Source organism: Mesoplodon bidens (assembly GCF_964165515.1).
Source record: "Mesoplodon bidens genome assembly, chromosome: 3".
Classification (NCBI taxonomy): Eukaryota; Metazoa; Chordata; class Mammalia; order Artiodactyla; family Ziphiidae; genus Mesoplodon; species Mesoplodon bidens.
The window spans coordinates 101,807,932-101,829,405 of NC_138178.1; the positions used below are offsets into that span (position 1 = coordinate 101,807,932).

At 42.4% G+C, this 21,474-nt stretch overlaps 2 protein-coding genes across 4 annotated transcripts in view; one reads left to right on the forward strand and one right to left on the reverse strand.

Annotated features, from left to right (window-relative positions):
• RYR3 (ryanodine receptor 3) overlaps positions 1-3,950 on the forward strand; it is a gene marked incomplete at its 5' end in the record, with an annotated part of 572,808 nt that extends 568,858 nt beyond the window's left edge. For all 3 annotated transcript variants that reach the window (XM_081227519.1, XM_081227518.1, XM_081227520.1), the window contains 4 exons: positions 678-742; positions 1,186-1,286; positions 2,308-2,359; positions 3,338-3,950. In XM_081227519.1, the coding sequence (XP_081083645.1) occupies positions 678-742; positions 1,186-1,286; positions 2,308-2,359; positions 3,338-3,433 (314 nt within the window). In that variant the 3' untranslated portion in view covers positions 3,434-3,950. The remainder of the gene's footprint in view (positions 1-677; positions 743-1,185; positions 1,287-2,307; positions 2,360-3,337) is intronic.
• Positions 3,951-4,447: 497 nt separating this feature from the next.
• Positions 4,448-21,474, reverse strand: part of AVEN (apoptosis and caspase activation inhibitor) — a 164,626-nt gene continuing 147,599 nt past the window's right edge. The window contains exons 3-6 of the mRNA XM_081227521.1: positions 14,472-14,542; positions 8,959-9,054; positions 5,758-6,118; positions 4,448-4,947 (exon numbers count right to left, since the gene is read on the reverse strand). Of these exons, the coding sequence (XP_081083647.1) occupies positions 4,832-4,947; positions 5,758-6,118; positions 8,959-9,054; positions 14,472-14,542 (644 nt within the window). The 3' untranslated portion in view covers positions 4,448-4,831. The remainder of the gene's footprint in view (positions 4,948-5,757; positions 6,119-8,958; positions 9,055-14,471; positions 14,543-21,474) is intronic.

Here is a 21,474-nt window from a genome sequence, read left to right on the forward strand (position 1 = left end):
AAATGTTAGCCAGGACTCAGCATTTGAAAACACAGGTGTTTTTCCTAATTTTGATTTAATTGTATCATTCAGCTTTATAATTCATTTTTTAAACATCTTTATAATTGCTTTACAATGGTGTGTTAGCTTCTGCTTTATAACAAAGTGAATCAGCTATACATATACATATACCCCCATATCTCTTCCCTCTTGCGTCTCCCTCCCTCCCACCCCTCTAGGTGGTCACAAAGGATCTCCCTGTGCTATGCGGCTGCTTCCCACTAGCCATCTATTTTACGTTTGGTAGTGTATATATGTCCCTGCCACTCTCTCACTTCGTCCCAGCTTACCCTTCCCCCTCCCCGTATCCTCAAGTCCATTCTCTAGTAGGTCTGTGTCTTTATTCCTGCCTTACCCCTAGGTTCTTCATGATATTTTTTTTCTTAAATTCCATAGATATGTGTTAGCATACGGTAGTTGTCTTTCTCTTTCTGACTTACTTCACTCTGTATGACAGACTCTAGGTCCATCCACCTCACTACAAATAACTCAATTTCGTTTCTTTTTATGGCTGAGTAGTATTCCACATTTTTTTTAAACAAAACATAATGGCCTCTGCCATTCCGTCTATCATTTCTCTGCCCTGACTAAACAGATTATTTGAAGTGTTTTGTTTGTCTTTGTATTTAAAATTCCAGGTCTTATTATTGATGCTTTTGGGGAGTTGAGAGACCAGCAGGAACAAGTACGAGAGGATATGGAGGTACCGTTCTACTAATCCCAACTTGATTTCCATTATCTCACAGCACATGGACTTTTTAAACAGTAGGTTCTACTCTTATTTAGGGCCAGCCCTAGGCAAAATTACCAACTATGATTGTTTTCCAAGCCTGTCCTCTTCTCTGGGCCCATCTACCAGCTCTGGGCATTTCTTCTGCTCCACCCTCTGTGCTCTGTACCCTACCACCACCACCCCCCCCACCACCTGCTGCCTCCGCCACGCCCCAGGCTTAGGAAGGAGCAAGTACCCTCCACTAGGTAGAAGCTAGGTATGTGACACTCAAGAGAAGACGACTAACAGCCTAAAGCATGAAAGAGAGAAATATTTTACAGTGTCTCTCAATTCAAGCAGAGATCCTCACCCTTTTGCTACCTGCCTGTAATGTCATGCCTACTCATGCCTTTTCTCCCTGTTATTCTTCTTAGACTAAATGTTTCATCTGTGGGATCGGCAATGACTACTTTGATACGACCCCTCATGGTTTTGAAACACACACCCTACAAGAGCACAACTTAGCCAACTACTTGTGAGTATCCTTGGTCAGCAAAGGTGATGGGGCAGGAACAGTGAGTAAAATAGTTACGTCATGTAGTTCATGCTCTGCCAATGCCTCTCCCTCCTTGGTCTCCGGAAAGTAGAGGCAATTAGGAAAGGACGTGCAGGAGTCCCCATGAGCCCGTGTCTTTGTCCACATGCCCTGCCCCTCCCCTGTTCTGATTGATAGATGTGCACTGCAGACTGTTTCTGCTCCAAGCAAATGTCAGCCCCTCAACCTGGAATTAGATCCCATCCCTTCTCAATCAAGGTCATATTAACTCCAGCAAGTTTCCTCTCTGCTGAATTTTTCCTATCACCATATAATATTTTTTAATCCTAAACAAAGAAAAAAGGCTGTGACCCCACTTTTCCTTCCAGCTGTTGACCTGCTTCTTCCTTCCCTTCCAGCAAAACTGGAAAAGTGGGCATGTTCAGGGTCTCCAATCTCTGTTGTCCCCCCCCTCCAGTCAGGCCTTCCTCCCCACCAATTCACATTTGCTCTTGTCAAGGCGGCCAGTCACCTGCATGCTGCTGAATTCCAGGGCAACTGAGTGAGAGTAAATATTTTTACTTTTCCATAACATATCTTTGCGACACACTAAATTTCAATTCTATATTCTTATAAGATGATAAATTGGCCTACTAAGAATTATATGGTAAGAGTTTTGGTTATCATTTTATTGTTTACCTTAGGATTTTTTTAAAAAACAATAAAATGGTAGCCAAAATTCTTCCTCACAAGTGACCTTAGCTCAAGGTTTGATGACAGTAAAAAGGACCTCTCCTCACAAAAAGGCTAATTTTGAGATAAATGTATATTATTATTAGATGATGGTGTATGTTGTCATGCCATGTTTCCCCTATTCTGAAAGGTATAGGAGTCAGCACGATGCCGAACAATGTATTTAATCTTCTCTCCAGCTCACCTGAGTAAATGAACTTTGATTTTCTAACCAAAGAATCGAATACTGTCTTTTTCTCAGTTGTTAAACCTTTTTTCCTCGTTCCAGGTTCTTCCTGATGTATTTGATTAATAAAGATGAAACAGAGCACACAGGTCAGGTGAGAAATACCTTAATTGAGATAGAGCTCCCCCTTTCTACGTCAAGCCTCAGGAGAGCACAGGATATCTGAAATAGAGAGGTGACCCCATTTGTCTCTTCTGTGCGTTTTCCCACTGCTTCCTGCATTGTTCCACCATGTCTTTGTGACTTAGGAAGCCAAAATTCTAAGGCACTCCCATCTATTCCAAAAGGCCCCCTTGGTTATCCTTCCCAGCAAACACTGACATTTTCTAAATCCTTATAGTTGCTGCTTCAGGGCAGAATAGCTGGAGGTGGGGAGAACGTTACAGAGAAAAAGACAATGCAAAGCTGAGTGGGTGGCTCCAACAAAGAGCAGGAGTGTCAGAGTAAAATGGTGCAAGAGACAGCCTAAGAAAGATAACGACCTCCTGCGTGGGTGACACAGGGATGCGGAGGTGTGGGTGTGACAGTGTGCGTGAAAGTATGTGTCAGAGGGATTCTGTGACTAAGTACGAAAAAGAAGTGTAAAGACAGAGAATAGGGGAGGAAAAGCTAGCTTACCAAATATGCAAACATCATTGGATTCGTAGGAAAACTCCACGGCTCAGACCCTTAGAGGCAGTTGGTACCCAGATCTGGCCTTGGCTCTCTGGGCACCTGCCTAACCGGGCACTCGGTGCTTCCTCATCATATATTCTGCTTTCTACCAGTTACAAATGGCATGGAGTCAACCCACTGCTAAATCTTTAAGTATTTTTAGTGGCGATCATCAAGTTGGTTTCACTGTGGGGTTTTTGTTTGTTTTGGTGGGGGGGGGGATGGTCAGAAGAAGGGAGAAATGACTTCTTGCTCCCCAAACAGCCTGAGCTGGCAACAGTGCAAGAAAGAATGTACCAGTTGGGCCTCATATTTATCCACAACAGTATTCCCAAAGGGAGACATATAGAGGGAAAATAAATTGGGTTCCAGCTTACTGTGGTTTATAAAGAAGTCTCCTTTGTTCCCGTTATTTCAGGAATCTTATGTCTGGAAGATGTACCAAGAAAGGTGTTGGGATTTCTTCCCTGCTGGTGACTGCTTCCGGAAACAGTACGAAGATCAGCTTGGATAAATGGGACCGAAAGAAGCCTCCACCCTTCTGGACAGTCAATAAAATCCTTCTCTCAACAGTTCTGCAACACATTTGAAAAGTGACATTTCCTAAATGCCTCCCTTACAAGGAAGTGTTTGTTACACATCTGTGATATTCTGGAATTGATTTGGCTTTTTGTATCTAATGGACGTACACTGTGCGAGATAACCTGTCAAAAATGTTAAAAGAAAAAAGTATGGCACAGCTTCAAGGAAGCTCTAATTGGAAGCCTTCAAGTTTCTCAGTCCTAACTAGTTCGTTGGGATGGCACCACTGAGGGAAGGGCTGGAGAAGTAGGAAGTTTTGGATGCATAATACCTGGAATTTTAAACACTTGAATTCCACATGACGGTACTCCACTAGTGACTCATGGTCTGAGCTACAAAAAAATCATTTTAAAACTGCAGTCTAATTTTTCCCATGGTACTTGCTAGTGAATGTATCCAGAATCAGCTTGAAAAGCTTTAAGCAGTTAAAGAAGTAGAAAAAAACAAACCGCCACTTTGTCGACACTGAAATATCGAGTAAGTGCCTTACAAAACCTCTTTAGATATAGCTATGCAAGTTTTTTACGTTTATGTTCGAGACGGACAGTTCCATTAATTAGTTGTGTTGATCTTCTGTCTTACTTTATGAAACTGCACTCAAAGGTTATTCATATGATTTTTTTTCAGTAACAGCTTGTCAACTGCTGTTATTAGAGAAAAAAAGTACTGTACTGAAAATTCAGAAAAACATCTCAATCTTATGCCAAACTGAGTAACGCTTTATGGTCTCCCTTGTAATAGTGGAGCTGCTCTGTTTAGGTGAATCTCCTTAAATAAAATGAAGTGCCCACTGCAATAAAGTCATAATCACCAATTCATGGTTTGGCCTCTTGTAACGCATCCTTTCTGGATGATTTACAACCACCCTGTGATGCTGGGAAAAGGGACAGGAGACTATCAAACAGCCCACGGCTCCCCACACAAGAAGGAAAGGAAGAAAAAAATCCACAGACCAGCGTTTGTTTATTTTGGCCAAATGCATGCCTGGTTGCTTAGCTCTCTTCATCAGCAGCACCTGCTATGCTGTAAAAATTGAGAGGAAGAAACTGGACACAAGGGCCGTAACATCTGCCCTTAAGAAATCTATTCAATTACTAAGCCAGAGAACAAATGCAGCGAGCCTCTTACTGTCTCATTTCGGATTTGTTGAACATGGGGGAGGTAGGCGTCTACTGCTAAGCGTGATGGCCACACGGGCTCGGGCTGTGCTTGTAAACCAGCTGTTCTGGAAGGACAGCCTTGGGCCCGCCTTCGCTCACAAGGCAACCGAAATTGGCTTCAGGCACTTTTCATTTTCTTTCTCTTTTTTTTTTTTTTCCTTTCATCGTGTTTAGGAAATCATGCTGTCCAACCAATCTTCAAGCTCTTCCTCAGTAACATTTCTGGATATACTTGGTTGCTCAGATGCCACGTTCTTTCCTTCCAACGCAGACGGTTTTGCAGGATCTAAAAAAATAAAAGCAACGTTAACAACTTCACGTTAGTGCCAGAATCGAGGGTTAATGCTTCCCCGGGGTTTGATCCATGCTGGAAATCAGCCAAATTATTACTTTGCTCACGATAAGGGGAAACGTTCTATTCTTTTCCTACTCCCTAAGAAGATCCAATAATACCTAAACAAATTCATAAATGGAGTAGAGATTTGCTCTTCTATTTATTTGGATGCTGAATTTCACAGTTCACTCTTTTTTTTTTTTTTTTTAAAGACTAACAGCTTCGTTTCCTGGAAACTAAAGCCATTAAAGGGTCCTGAATGCAGTATATGGATGGGGCAGTCACTAGGCCTCTCCCTGTCAGATGGCCCAGCACCTAAGAGAACATGCACAAATGAGGAAGTCTTCTTTGGTTAAAAACAAAACAAACAAAAACAACCAAGATCGAAATAGTAAGCAAGAAAGCACAAAGAGCTGGTCAATAGGCCTGTTCAGACAGTCGATTAAAAGGTCAGCTGCTGCACAGCTGAGGCCACGAGTATCGGAATGCCTTTTACAGCACGAGTTCAATTTGCAGCCCCGGGTTTAAGATTGCAATCAGGCAGGTAGCAGCTTTGGAACAAATATCGAGTGAGAGCAACGTTGTCAGAAAGGTCAGCTCAGGGGGAAGCAGAGATGTGAGCACAGAAGTAGATGTCAGTGGACAAGGCCAGATCGATGTGAGACACTGAGGGAGATGTGTAGGGATGTGACAGAGGCGGAGCTATTCTCAGAAAAACACCAGAATCGAGAAGATTGATGGGGAATAAAGTGAAAACCGTACCTGCTTCTCCTTGGGCCACCTCCTCGTCTTCCTCAGATTCCAGGTCCTGAGCTGTCTGCTCTGCTACGATGTCACCTCCCTCTTTTACAGACGCATCTAAATTAAGCAGCAGATCTAGTTCTTCTTCCAAAGCGTCTGCTGCCGACTGCAGTGGGGAAGCAGGGTTCTGAGAACCCTTGGAAGGGCCCGGTCCTAGGCTGTCTTGACCCAGGTACATGGGGCAGCCAGCCGCGGCAGATTTCCGCTCAGAGATGGACCCCTTTCCTCCAGGCCCCAAGGGCCCCTTTAACTGCATCCCTAGTCCCTTGCCATCATTATTTCTCTTTGGTTTCACCTGAGGAAGCTCTAAAGGAAGGGCAGTCTGAAAGAGAAGCACAATATGTGAGTGAGTTAATGTGAGTCCTGCCGTATTTGCTTAAGCAGAAATTAAAGCAAAGGAAGCCATCAGACTACGTGGAGTAGGAAACTCAATTCAGACAGGAAGGTCACAAAGTGTCTCCATCCAGGTCCTGCCAGCACCCCTCTTACTGTTGCAGGGGTAAGTGTGGGAGACCTCCCTGCCGTGCCCACCTCAGCCATGTGCCAACCTGCTCAGAGCTGAAATCAAAACGGCTGTGCATTCCTGTCACCAGCCTGAGGATGGACAGTCCCGTAGGTCTATGTGAATGTACGCTTAAGCCTGCAACGAGGCAAACATTTGTAAAAGTCACCGAGAAGTAATTAGCAAGTTGGATCTGTTCACTGTACTAAAATGTACAAATACAGGAGATGAAGGAACAAATTCACCAAGAAAAGAATGACTGTTAGTAACATTATGTGAGTAAAAATTGCCAGACAGGAAAGAAAACATTCTACTTGATTACATTTGTAAAAACTCCCCAAACAGGCAAAACTAATCTTGAGTATGAGAAGTCAGGATAGTGGTTTTTAGGGAAGTATTGCCTCGGGGGGTGGGCGGAGGTTCTGGGTGGTGGCAGCGTTCTGATTCTTGATCTGGATGCTGATTCCATGGTTGTAAAGACTTACGCATGCACTTCTCTATATGTTACAATTTAATAAAGTTAAACCCTCCCCCCAGGTGACTGTAATGTAGAGGAAGGCTGAGAACCACAGTTCTGGAGGGAGGCCTGTGGTGACCAGCCTGGCATCAGTGGGTAGGTTCAGGAGGGTCAGCTGCTATTGGAGGTACTGTCCCCTTATTTGTACATTTAAGCATCCTGAGCAGATCCAGTTTGCTAATAACTCCTTAGGGCTTTTAAGACCGCATGGCTTTCCACATGAACTTAGATATTCACCCAGCACTGTCAGTGTGCAGGGCGAAGATGGGATGTGGTCCCCTATTCTAATCCTGGAATCATTCAGTTGGTCTGCACTGGCTGTCTGGCATTGTCTTGTCTTTGTTTATTAACTCCCCAGGTGAGTCTAACATGCAAACGCAGTTGAGAATAACCGCTCTACCTCATGGGAGGAGTGGGTATTTGAAAGCCTGGCTAGATAGTTAAAAGTTACTATTTACAAAAGTACAATTATTTTATATCTTTCCTCTGAGGCCTGCCTCTGACAACATCATCCTTCACTTTCAAATGCTCACAACACTTCCCGTTTCTCTCCTCAATCCTGGGGCCCCCATCACCTTCATCTCAGTGTTTCCCTGATGGGTTCTGTTAACCACTCCTCATTGTATGGGATCAAACCAAGTATGTCAGGACTTGGACCATCTCTGGACAGCCAGAAGAAGGGGAGTGCTCACCGAGTCACTAAGACAAGCCCCAATACCCCCAAACGCTCCTAAAGAAGTCCCAGGGTGATTCCCCGTCAGAGGCAAATGCTATCCTCTCTACTTCTCTGCCCCTAAGTGTCCTCCAGCCCTGAATTCTACTTGCTGCCCTAAATTTGATGTAAGTGCCACAGAGACAACTGGGTGGATACCCACTGATGCCTGCCTATGCTCAGGCTTAGCATCACATTCAACTGCAGAACACAACTGATCATTTTAGTTGCTGGGATTCTACTGACAACTAGTACTGCCCAGGGTTTCAATTTTTAACAAAATCCAATCTAGCCACAATTAAATTTCAAAGTTCCTTCTGGTATAGCCCTTGGGCCCCTCCTCTCTTAGCCGATTCAATGGCTCCTCTCTTAGCTACCTTACAACTGATATCTCCCAAATTTATATTTCCAACCCTTGATTCTGAACTATAAATTTCCATATCCAATTGACTAATATTTTCACTTTGACATCTCAGAAACACAAACCCATAATGTCCAAGCCTCACCCCTCCCGATACTACTAGCTACCACTGAGTTGCCCAGGCTGGAAAACCTAGAAAATTCTTTCCCTGCTCCCTCTCCATTTCCAGTATTTCACCAAGTCCTGTTAATTTTACTTTTGTAATACACCTCTTGGTAAAGTCCAGTTCCTTGCCATCTCTACCATCATTAGCCTGGTCCAACAGTATTACTCACCTGAACCGTGCAGTGGCCTCCTAATTTGCCTCCCCTCATCCACTCTACTTTTGCATGGGTGTGCATGCACAGATTTACCCTAAACACAGACACCCCAATACAGTCCTCTCTCCGTTCTGCACCCAGAATGTTCTTTGTTACTGTTATTAGCACAGTTGTTAATGCAGATCTGATTGGGTCACTCTTCTTTAAATCCCAACTCAAATGTTCTTATACTTTGGATCTCAGCTTATCTGTCACTTCTTCAGGAAAGCCATTCCTAATCACACCAAAGTCCATCAGGTTCACTATTACATATTCTCACAGCATACTGTGCTTCCCCGTCACAGGACTTACAATTTGATAACTTGATTAATACGCATCTTTCCCAATAGATTAAGCTCCATGAGGGCAGGAACCATGCCTGTCTGTTCACCACTGTAACCTTAGTGTCTAACACAGAGCCTGGCACATAAACATTTTGAGTACAAGGCAGACTCTATACTTTTACATTGCATTCAATTCTATTACATTTGATCCTTTAAAATGTTTCAAATATAAAATGAAAAAAAAAAAAAACCTTTAGAAAGTATTTCATTGTCCCTCAAAACTTTACGAAATTCTACCTGATACAAAATGCTCAGTTTGATGAAAGGAAAAGCTGAGTCTGAAACATCCTGCAGGGGGATACTTTTCATTCTTTTTCTTCTCCTGCCCTAATTCATACCAGCCTCAGGATGCTGTCATGGTTTTTACCTGGACCAATTCAGCAGCAACATTGAGTCGGAGTGAGAGAGGCAGTTCTTGAAGGGCTCGAACCAATGACTCACAGTCCACATAAAATGCTGAATTCTATATATATAAAAAAAGAGATAGAATGATCAAGATGATTACATATGACCTTTCAGAAATAAAAGAGCACAAGACAATAGGTAGTAATTGTAAATAAATCATCTATTACTTTTAGCTGGGAGTAATCAGATCATAAATCACACTTGATATGGTTCTAATTTCTACCATCCCTGCATTAAGATAAGCAAAACCAAAAGCACCTTCTTGAGCCACAGCTCAGGCTGCCAGAGCAGCAGCAGGGTGGTGATCACCTCACATCAAGACTGCATGGAAACCTGGAACCTGTGGATGCTCTTGGAATTACTGAAAAAAATTCAAAGCACTTAATGAAATCTAACTGGACATCTCCCCCAGATTCAGATGGCTGGCCTTCAGGAGAGCAGGGAAGAGCTGTCTCAGCAGTCAGATGGGGAGGACAGTCACAGCCAAAGAAGCCCATGAGGTATACGCTTCTCTCTCTTCCAACCAGAAAGCAGAGGATGGAAACTTACCCTCCAGCTGGCAGCACTTTGTGTGAGGCCAACACGAAAAGTCCCTTGAACTCCCTTCCCAGGCATAGACGCAAAATCCCATCCAGGCAATGCCCTCACAAATTGACCATATCTGAGAAAACGTTCCAGGTTATCGCATGACCCCTAACAGCTGTTTCTAGGTGCCCTGGCCACCCAAGAGAAGGAAAAACTGAAAGGTGGCTGCCACATTAGAGGCAGACACCACGGACCACCTTGTGTACCAAGGACTATCACAGACCCAGGTAGAACCATGACTTATGCTGCAATCACTGATTTCAAGTTAGAGAAGAACACCCAGGGGTCATGGAGTCTAATCTCTATTCCACTGTAAGGATGTCTTGGGTAGATGGGTTTATAACGACTGGAGGTGGGGAGTCATTCCTGGTGCTCTCAGTAGAGCGCCAGCACTAAATCCAGACCCGCTCAAACCCCTGAGCCTCGCAACAGCAGTACACAGCGATCAAAAGAAGCAATATAGCTTTTCAACTGCCCTTCTGAAAGTTTCCGGAGATGGCTAGCTCTAAGGTAAGCAAGGTTGGCAGCAGCAGGTGTGGCCCCTCACCCTGGAAAAAAAGGAACTTACATCTAAAAACGTAGAGTATTTAGGGAGCAGGATGGAGGATAACAAAGCAGGAGAGTGGGAAAGGCACTACATGTGCAGCCCTTGCCTCAGTCCTGCCCTCAGCACGTCAAGTGCTTGATCAAGACCAGCATGGCCAGTCTTTGTTTTGAAGTTTGGAGAAGACCTCTCAAACCACTAGAAAAGTGTGGTCCTGAATGCTTAACCCACGAGTAAGTCACCACATTACAAACTGGAAATCTCACCCTTCCCACTGCCAAGGTGTCTGCCAAGTCACCCAGGTAGACCCCCTGCTTTCAGCCTATAAAAGAGCAAGAACTTTCCGTCCACGATGCCTGCCAACCATTCACCTGATGCCGTCTCAGCTCTCTAGAGAAGGCCCGCTGAGACGTGCTGGGGTCCAGCTAGAAGTGCCCACACTGCCTCCTCCCTTTTGCATCATGTGTGACACGGCTACAAGGTATATCGTTAACAATGAAAAGTCTGTGAGATCCAGGGAATGGCCAGGCTGTGCTTATGTACCAAGTCCCAAGTGATGGACCTTCAGCTGCTGGAGTGTCTCCGTTCCCCACGTCTCCAATTCCCACCCACCATCCAAGGCCCAGGTGACGGGGCACCGCCTCCATAAGGACCTCAAGACACTTCAGCCCGGCACAGTGATTTCTCCTCATCTCCCTGCAGCAGTCCTAGAGCCTAGAACCTACCATCAAACAGCACCGTGTAAGAAGACTTCCCCTTTTTTGTCACCAGTTTGTCCCCTAAAGGGCTAAAGCTGAAGGCCTTAGATATAAAGGGAGCTGAAGTGAATTGCTTGTAATAGTAAAGTGTGAATTTGAAAATAGATTTAATTGGAATAACCACCATGAATTAGCCTTTTTGCTCCATGTAGTAAATAACTGGTGGGTCATCTCTGCCCAGAGAGCCCCATCCCCACATCCACCTGGCCACCCCTGACAGTCACTCACAGTTGGAGCACGCAGCCTGGCCACCCCAGCGCCTCCTCTCCTACAGACTCAGAGGCTGGGGGTAGGAGGCCAGCCTTGACTGTTAGAACAAAGTCCCTCCAACCCCACTTCTCCGCCATCAATGTGCGCACAGACTCGGTGGTGAGAATCTATTCCTGAAGGTTCCTCCCTGTCCAGGAAGCCAATCAGACTCCAAGTCTCAGTGTCTGTGTAAAGGTACACCATTTGGTGAGGAACAAACCTACTAGAAACTCCACTTACAGCCTCTGATCAGACGATTGCACCTTCCTCAAGAGCTACAGTGCTCACTGTCCACATTCACTTGGGTACTCAGGGACCATGGGGACACTTTACAGTGGAAGTGCCCAGATCAAGCGATACTTTAGAGAAAGCTGGGGCGCTTTCCATGTACAGAGTGTCAGGCTTCATTCAGAACTGCGCTCTCAGGGGTGGGCCTGAGTGTCTGTTCCCTTAAGAGCCACGCACTCAGGAACCACGGCATGCCACCCAGTGCTCAGTGGTTGCTTGAGGAAGCTCTACTGACTAAACAAGTCACTAGTCAACACAACTGAAAAATGGAATGAAAAAAAAGCTTCAGATGGTTTTCAAAAAATAATGGACCTATTTTTTTCGCCCTCAGTTCTCCTCCCACCCATTCCCTCCTCACATGTCCCCACACTGTCCAAAGGACAGGTCTGAAAACGCCACTCATGGATTGAAGGGACCAACTCCCCTGCGGTAATGGGGCCAACGCGGCTGAAGCAGGGACCCTGACTGCCAGGGCACCTTCCCCTCACCCTGCATGTGAGCCACAGAGACATGAAGGCAAGTCACAGGGACAGCACTGGGCCCTCTTCCCATCAGGGTGCCCTTTGGGGCCTCCGCCAGGACCCACTGGCAAACTCTTGACTGCTTCATGTCACTGGCTGTGCTGGGGACAGAGGAGCACATGAGGAACAAATGATAGACAGACAGACAGACAGGTAGATAGACAGATAGATTCTTCTCTTCTTTTTCTCTCTCAAGTAAGCAAAAATAAAGAGAACCGAGTGAGATGTGGGACACAAAACAGTGCCGGTGGTGAAGTGATGAATTCAGTTTGGGATGTGTCCTACTAATACCTCAACTCAAGATGCTCACAATCAAGCTTGCCTTCTCTTGCTCCATCAATCATCACTGCTCACCTCATCAGCATGCTGGGAAGCTTAGCGCCCCTGCGAATCTTTCTTGTCCTCATGTCTCACGTCTGGCCCGTGACACAATCTACCATGTCCTCCACTGCAGGCCCATCTGCCAGTGAACCGTCTTCCCTCTCACGGCCCATGCTGTCGGCCCACGTCCCCTCCCGTTCACCTAGCGTAATATCCTCCTACCTGTTCTCCCAGCCTCCAGCCTCTGACCTCTTCAGTCCCTCCTTCCCAATATTGCGGAGGTCCAGTCTAGCCATTTCCATTGTCTTGCTAAACAAAACTTTTGTTAACAAGTAACAGTAGTAATAAGAGCTAATTTTGAGTGTTTCCTCTGTGTCAGGAACTGCACAGAAGGACTTTTATTTATAATCTAATATAATCCTCATGACAACTCTGAGTTACATTTTATTATTAGTTCCATTTTACAGATGAGAACTAGGATTATACGCTCAGGTTTGCGTCTCTGAAGTCTGTGCTCTGACCCACAGGCTAAACTGCCCCTAGATAAAAATGAAGACCAAACCACTGGTACTAAGGGGCCCAGACCCACCCTGGAAGCCGCCTTTTCTGAGAATCCACACTCCAGCTATACTCCAGCTATGCTCCCGACACTGAGCACAGCCTGGTCTTTCAGATCTCCTCATTATTCTCCTGTTGTTCCCCAGACAGAACCTACCAGAACCATACTCATCCACCAAGGCCCATTCAAATGATCTTTATCCCATGCTCCTACTCTCAATCACTTCCAGCCCAAAGCAGTTTTCTCCCACAGTATTATGTTCATTCATTTATTATACCACTTATTTTATGTCGCATTCTTTTTCATTTATCATGTAAATATTTACCAACCATCTACTATGTGTCAGCCACTGTGCTAAGGTAAGGGGCCTAGGGTGATGAACAAGCATGGTCTCTGTCTCATTCATCTTCCAATAAGCTACATCTAATAAAATATCTAATAAAGAACATGTGTTTTGATAAATAAAGAACCTTAGAATTATTTGAAACTCTCAGGATAACAAAATGTTTTCTGATAGCCAACATGGTTCAAAGGAGTTGAAATATGAGTTGTTTTGGCTTTCACTGAATTCCTCCGTGATCTGCGTTCGTCTGTTTACAACTTGTCCTAGAATTCTAAACCATACTCAGGTACATGCCCAAACAGACCCTAGCAAAAACAAATATTTTTAATTCCCCAATTTTTCTATACTATAAAACATACTCTTTGTACAGTGACAGGAAGTCATTTTACAAGTCACTTCCCTCCCCCCTGTCTTTAAGTCAATGTTCATCCCAAACAACTGAACGTGACGCCAGCCCACCTGGGGGTGTGAGCCACCTACTGTGTGTGTACTGAGCTGACAGCGGAATGGGGAGGAAGGTCCCGCCCTTCATCCGTCAGGTCTGCTGCTCTGTCTCCTGTCTGAAGCTGTGGGCAGGCTGTCTGAACACTGTATCAGATAGTATGCTCCAGCCCCGGAGTCGGGAGCAAATGCCACGCCAGCACTTACTCATCCTCTGGGCATTTTAAAAAGGGTGAGAATACCTGTCGTCTCTCGTATGGAAAGATTCAGTGAAATCCTGCCTGGAGAATCATCAAAGCTCCTTGGGAAGAAAATATGGCAGGAATACAAAGCAAATAAAGTGTGTGGGTGTTATGGATTCACTGAAAGACTTCTATGATACTTGTTCTTATTTTATAGCTTTATTCTCCTAATTATAGACGAAGAGTTATTTAAAACTATAAAGTTAAGGATTTTCTTACCTAACACCAAAAACAGTGTGGGAGAAAAAAATTAATTCTCAAGCCTAAAATGAATTTTCACAGAAAGGGAAAAGAAGGAAGGCCAAATGGCAAAGTAATCCACTCAAAATTGTGACTATAAACTTTCAGCCCTACAACCCAGTCTATATGAACTATAGTCTTATATGAGCTATATAATTAGTTCACATAGATGGCCAGGTATAAAGGTCAACTCCAGCTCCAAGAGCCTATATAATTTAAGCTCCCTGAAAACTTTCTGAGCAATTTAGGTAACTGAGGCTCAACTGTACATGAATTACTAGACTCTTCTCTATGTGAAGCCTCCATCTCAACAACAATGTGAAAGGTGCTGGTCTTCAGCCTTGAAAAGAGCCAATCCACATTCCAGACAGAGCTTCACCTTACCTGTTTGGGGCATGAAGCTTCACTATCCCACTCTTTCTCCTCGGCAAACCGGAATTGTGCGAAGGAGTCCCCTGAGAATAGAAAAAACATACAATTTTATGTCAAAGCTAAAAGGAGAACACTCAGTTCTCTCAATTTCCTTTTGGGAGTAAAACTGCTGTTTCTGAAGAGCTGACCATCCCAAACTCAGTGATATCATTCAATAGAAGGCCCTGGCTTCCACATCTTTCCACATCATCTGTGCATAGTGGGTATTTGAAAATACTATTGGCAACTGTATTCACTGCTTCATTCAACTCTCAATAAGCCACCATCCTACATGCTTCTTGAGAGACAACTGAACAGTCCAAGCCTGCAGACATGGCCATCTCCCCATATTTAGCATATTTTCATGTCATCTGCTTAATATATGCAAGGAAACTTACATTTATGATTTTGGGGGTGGGCATAGCAGAAAAGGAAGGAGAAAAACAGAACTGAAGGAAAGCAGTTCTCAACTGATCCACAATATGACAGACTTAAAATATCTCTTTGAGGCGAGGTTACCAATCTGAACCATCACTCTAAAAATCACCTGGTTAGAATGTCAGATACAAAATAAAACTCAAAGAATGTGCATTAGATTAGTTAATGTGAATCATGGTGCACTGCTCTGAGCTCTTGGAATAAAGGAAAATGAATCAAGATAAACAAGCTTGACAGATGATTCCGTACAGTGAGCTTTGACACAAAGCTTATTTTGTAAATATGTACTTATCTGGTTATTTGCATTAAGAATAGCCAATTTATAAATAATTACTTTTCCACCTAGTTTTCAGGATCCTCCAAAATGTGATCCTACCTCATTAACCCACATTTGCTTCCTATTTCTTGATTTCCTGATCCCGAGAGCCTCTTTTCACATTCTGAACATACTTCATTTTCTACCCTATCCTCATTTCTTTTTTAATCCTTCTCCCTTGTCTGGAAGGCCCACACACTTCTACCCATTCATATCCTATTTATACTTTAAGACTCAGGTACAGGCCCACTTTCTCCTCCTATGATATCTCTCAGGTTATTTAACCATAGAATCCATTCTTTACTTCTAACTTAATGAGGGGGAAAAGAAGTGAAGAATCCTAAATTAAAGAGACAAAGACAAAATCAGAATCTACACCATACCCCCAGCATTTCCAAAACACATGGATCATAACATTTTAACACTTGACAAGATCAAATTCTAGGTAAAAAAGACCAAGAACATCACTCTTTATCATGAGAAAGGGTAAAATCACTACCATTAGTCATTGGCAAATCAACCTTGATCCCTCAAAAATTATGATATAAAGAACCTGAATAATATAATTAATAATGCCTTGTCTGTGCATGTGGATGTATAAGTGTATTGTGATTATATGTGGGTAGTTTATAAATATTTGTGCAATATTAACATTTTAAAAGGACAATAGAAAGGCTACAAAAAACCTTTAAAAAAATCCTAAAATGTAGCAGTCATACAAACCATATTTGCTGGTAATAAACATTTGTAGCACATATAGGTAAAGAGCCTGTCTCTTACATACAAAGAGAGCTTTTGAAAATCAACCAGAACAAAACCACCTAGTAGGAAAACAGGAAAAGGAGTGAGAATAAGAAAGGAAGTAAGGATCAAGGAGGAATAGGACAGCTTTACAAAGTCTGAGGCAAAGCAGTGAATCAGCTCAATCTCTGATTCTGACTAAAAGAAGCAAAAGTTAATCCTTTTTGGAGGAAAATGACATTATCAATAACCTAGAATTATCTCTACTATATTTTATACACAGTATCCAAAATTCAGGTGTATCAGGAGATGAGACCAAGGTGACAGAAATCTAAGAGAGAGGGGAAAACAAACAAAAACCCAATCCAAAAATGGGCAGAAGACCTAAATAGACATTTCTCCAAAGAAGACATACAGATGGCCAAAAAGCACATGAGAAGATGCTCAACATTGCTAATTATTAGAGAAATGCAAATCAAAACTACAATGAGGGGCCTCCCTGGTGGCGCAGTGGTTGAGAGTCCGCCTGCCGATGCAGGGGATACGGGTTCGTGCCCTGGTCCGGGAAGATCCCACATGCCGCGGAGCAGCCGGGCCCGTGAGCCATGGCCACTAAGCCTGCGCATCCAGAGCCTGTGCTCCGCAGTGGGAGAGGCCACAACAGTGAGAGACCCGCGTACCGCAAAAAAAAAAAAAAAAAAACAAAAACCTGCAATGAGGTATCACCTCACACCAGTCAGAATGGCCATCATCTAAATGTCTATAAACAATAAATGCTGGAAAGGGTGTGGAGAAAAGGAAACCCTCCTACCCTGTTGGTGGGAATGTAACTTGGTGCAGCCACTACAGAGAACAGTATGGAGGTTCCTTAAAAAACTAAGAATAGAATTACCATATAACCCAGCAATCCCACTACTGGGCATATACCCAGAGAAAACCGTAATTCAAAAAGACACATGGCGTCCCAATGTTCATTGCAGCACTATTTACAATAGCCAGGACACGGAAGTAACCTAAATGTCCATCAACAGAGGAATGGATAGAGAAGATGTGGCACATATATACAATGGAATATTAGCCATAAAAAGGAACAAAACTGGGTCATTTGTAGAGATGTGGATGCGCCTAGAGACTGTCATACAGAGCGAAGTCAGAAAGAAAAATAAATATCGTATATTAATGCATGTATGTGGAATCTAGAAAAATGGTATAGATGATCTTATTTGCAAAGCAGAAACAGAGACAAAGACTCAGAGAACAAACATGGATATCAAGGGTGGGGGTGGGATGAACTGGGAGATTGGGATTGACGTATATACACTATTGATCCTGTGTATAAAATAGATAACTAATGAGAATCTACTGTATAGCTCAGGGAACTCTACTCAATGCTCTGTGGTGATCTAAATGGGAAGGAAATCCAAAAAAGAGGGGATATATGTATATGTATAGCTGATTCACTTTTCCTTACAGCAGAAACTAACACAACATTGTAAAGCAACTATACTCCAATAAAAATGAATTAAAAAAAAACTAAAAATAGAGTTGCCATATGATCCAGCAATCCCACTCCTGGGCATATATCCAGATAAAACCATAATTCAAAAAGATACATGCACCCCAATGTTCACTGCAGTGCTGTTTACAATAGCCAAGACATGGAGGCCCCTAAGGTCCAGTGACAGATGAATGGATAAAGAAGATGTAGTACATATATACAATGGAATATTACTCAGCCATTAAAAAGAATGAAATATGCCATTTGCAGCAACATGGATGGACCTAGAGATTATCATACTAAATGAAGTCAGACAGAGAAAGAAATATTATATGATATTGCTTATATGCAGAATCTAAAAAAAATGATACAAATGAACTTATTTACAAAACAGAAACAGACTCACAGACTTAGAAAACAAACTTATGGTTACCAAAGGGTTGAGGGTTGGGGGGAGGGATAAACTGGGAGTTTGGGATTGACATATAAACACTACTATATTAAAAATAGATAACTAACAAGGACCTACTATATAGCACAGGGAACTCTGCTCAGTATTCTGTAATAACTTAAATAGGAAAAGAATTTGAAAAAGGATATATATATATATATATATATGTATATGCATAAGTGAATCACTTTGCTGTACATCTGAAAATAACACATTGTAAATCAACTATAGTCCAATATAAAATAAAAATAATTTTTTTAAAAAGAGACAATAGAAAAAATCCAGTTATCAGACCCAGATCTTATGATTTGCAATGTAAAATTTTCAAAAATAGGAAAAAAACTATAAAATCACAATGACATCCATGAAGTCATTTTTTTTTCCTTTTCCATTATGGTTTATTACAGGATATTGAATATAGTTCCCCGTGCTATACAGCAGGACCTTGTTGTTTATCTTTTTTGTATATATAATTTTTTGTATCTGTTAATCCCAAACTCCTAATTTATCCCTCCCCCACACCCTTCCCCTTTGGTAACCATAAGTTTGTTTTCTTTTTGTTTGTTTGTTTTTATAAATTTATTTATTTATTTATTTTTGGCTGTGCTGGGTCTTCGTTGCTGTGCGCAGGCCTTCTCTAGTTGCAGCGAGTGGGGGCTACTCTTTGTTGTGGTGCATGGGCTTCTCACTGCAGTGGCTTTTTCTGTTGTGGAGCACGGGCTCTAGGCACGCGGGCTTCAGTAGTTGTGGCACGTGGGCTCAGTAGTTGTGGCTTGTGGGCTCCAGAGCACAGGCTCAGTATTTGTGGCACATGGGCTTAGTTGATCCGCAGCATGTGGGATCTTTCCAGACCAGGGATCAAACCTGTGTCCCCTGCATTGGCAGGCAGATTCTTATCCACTGCGCCACCAGGGAAGTCCCCATAAGTTTGTTTTCTATGTCTGTGAATGTTTCTGTTTTATAAATGAATTCATCTGTATCATATTTTAGATTCCACATGATTGATATCATATGGTAATTGTCTTTCTCTTTCTGACCATGAAGTCATTCTTGATTGATACAAAATAAAGTATTCACAGAAAAAAAAAGAAAAGAAGAAAATGTTTGAGAAAAATAAGGTACTTTAAGTACATTTTGTTTATAGTAGTCAAACTCCAAAACAACAAAATTTAAAAATCTTAATAAAGTACATAGAGGCTAATTTTGAAAAATAAGCTGGTTAAATGACTATTAAAGAAAGCCAACCTCTCTAATCCTCTCATTGAAGATGAAAATGTGTCCAGACTTGTCAAAATTATGACTCCTAGAATCAAGAGTACTTCTGGAAAATATGTTACCAAAATTCTCTTCTTATACTGAGACATGTACAGAACAATGGTGGTATTAGTAAACATGCTACTCCTATATCTTGTACATCAGACATCTGGACGAGCAGGAACAATTGGAGACTTCCATTAAATAAGACAGTGTGGTGCATTCACAATGCGTTCAATTCTGCTCCTGCTTTATTCTCTGGCTGAGAGAGTTCCTGTCTCTCACACTAACAGAATGAATCAGAATGAAGAAGTATAGAATGAAACCCAGTGAAGAACAGGGAAAGCCAACTATTGTTGACAATGGAACAAACATGGTGAAATGTGTCTTACAAGTCATAAGCATTCAAAGTTTTGGTCACACTCACCAGCTGTGTGTTCAGAAAGTAATTATAGCACAGTGTAATGAACAGAACCAGAAAGCACAAAAGGAGTGTAACACTTTCCTCCTCCTCCTTCAGCCAAAGACTTATTTCATGATGTATAAGAGGCTGTGGAAGTGCCTTGCTGTGTACTTATACCATATCCTCAAAAAAGATGGAGAAGAGCTAGTGCCTATTACATAGGCTGGTTGAACAACAGCAACAAAATCCCATAATATTCTACTTTGCAGATAAGAATACAAAAATAGCAAAATCCAATGATTATTTATTAAGAAGTAATTTATTCATTAGAATCTGCTAAAAAAAAGGGGGGGGCAGGATTTGAACAAAACTGATGTACCTTGAGAGTTCACATTTTTCCTACATAATAAAAAGTCCCAGGCTTCCCTGGTGGCGCAGCGGTTGAAAGTCTGCCTGCCGATGCAGGGGACGCAGGTTCGTGCCCCGGTCCAAGAAGATCCCATATGCCACGGAGTGGCTGGGCCCGTGAGCCATGGCCACTGAGCCTGCGCATCCGGAGCCTGTGCTCCGCAACGGGAGGGGCCACAACAGTGAGAGGTCCGCGTACCGCAAAAAAAAAAAAAAAAAAGTCCCATGTCATTCTATTCCAACAAAGCTGAAGTTGGTGTACATGCAATGAAAGCTGAGATACAGGCGATATTGAAACAATTCTGTATATCTTGAAAGTCAACAACATTGCTCTACTGCCACATTTCTGGAACCAAAATTAATGATGGATTTTTTTCAATCAACTCATTTCATAAAGCAGCAAAAATATTAGAAAGTTAGATATATGTGATCTTAAGTATGCTTCTGAAAATAATCAGAAAGAATGTTTCGAGCAGTGCACAATGCACATGAAAAGATGTTCAACATCGCTAATTATTAAAGAAATGCAAATCAAAACTACAATGAGATATCACCTGACACCAGTCAGACTGGCCATGATTAAAAAGTCTACAAATAATAAATGCTGGAGAGGGTGTGGAGAAAAGGGAACCCTCCTACACTGTTGGTGGGAATGTAACTTGGTACAGCCACTATGGAGAACAGTATGGAGGTTCCTTACAAAACTAAAAGTAGAATTGCCATATGATCCAGTAGTCCCACTTCTCGGCGTACATCTAGAGAAAACTCTAATTCAAAAAGATACGTACACCTCAATGTTCACAGCAGCACTATGTACAATAGCCAAGACATGGAAGCAACCTAAATGTCCACTGACAGATAAATGGATAAAGAAGATGTGGTGTGTGTGTGCGTGTGTGTATACACACACGCACACACAAACACACACACACACACATATATATACAATGGAATATTACTCAGCCATAAAAAAGAATGAAATAATGTCATTTGCAGCAACATGGATGGACCTAGAGATGATCATACTAAGTGAAGTAAGTCAGACAAAGACAAATACTACATGATATCACTTATATGTAGACTTTAAAAAAATTGATACAAATAAACTCATTTACAAAACAGAAACAGACTCAGACATAGCAAACAGACTTGTGGTTACCAAAGAGGAAAGGCTGGGGGAGGATAAATTAGGAGTTTGGGATTAGCAGATACAAACTATTATATATAAAATAAATAACAAGGTCCTATTGCATAGCACAGGGAACTATATTCAACATCTTGTAATAAACCATAATGGAAAGAGATATGGGGAAAAAAAGCAGTGCACAATGCTTCAGTTTGGGGGATTCATTCAATGAAACTCATGATCATCAAACAAATCTCCAAGTCTAGCAGTTAATGAGGAGATAAGTCTTCACCTAGCCTATTACCCAGTCTTTAACTAGTTACTCTTAGAGAGGACAAATT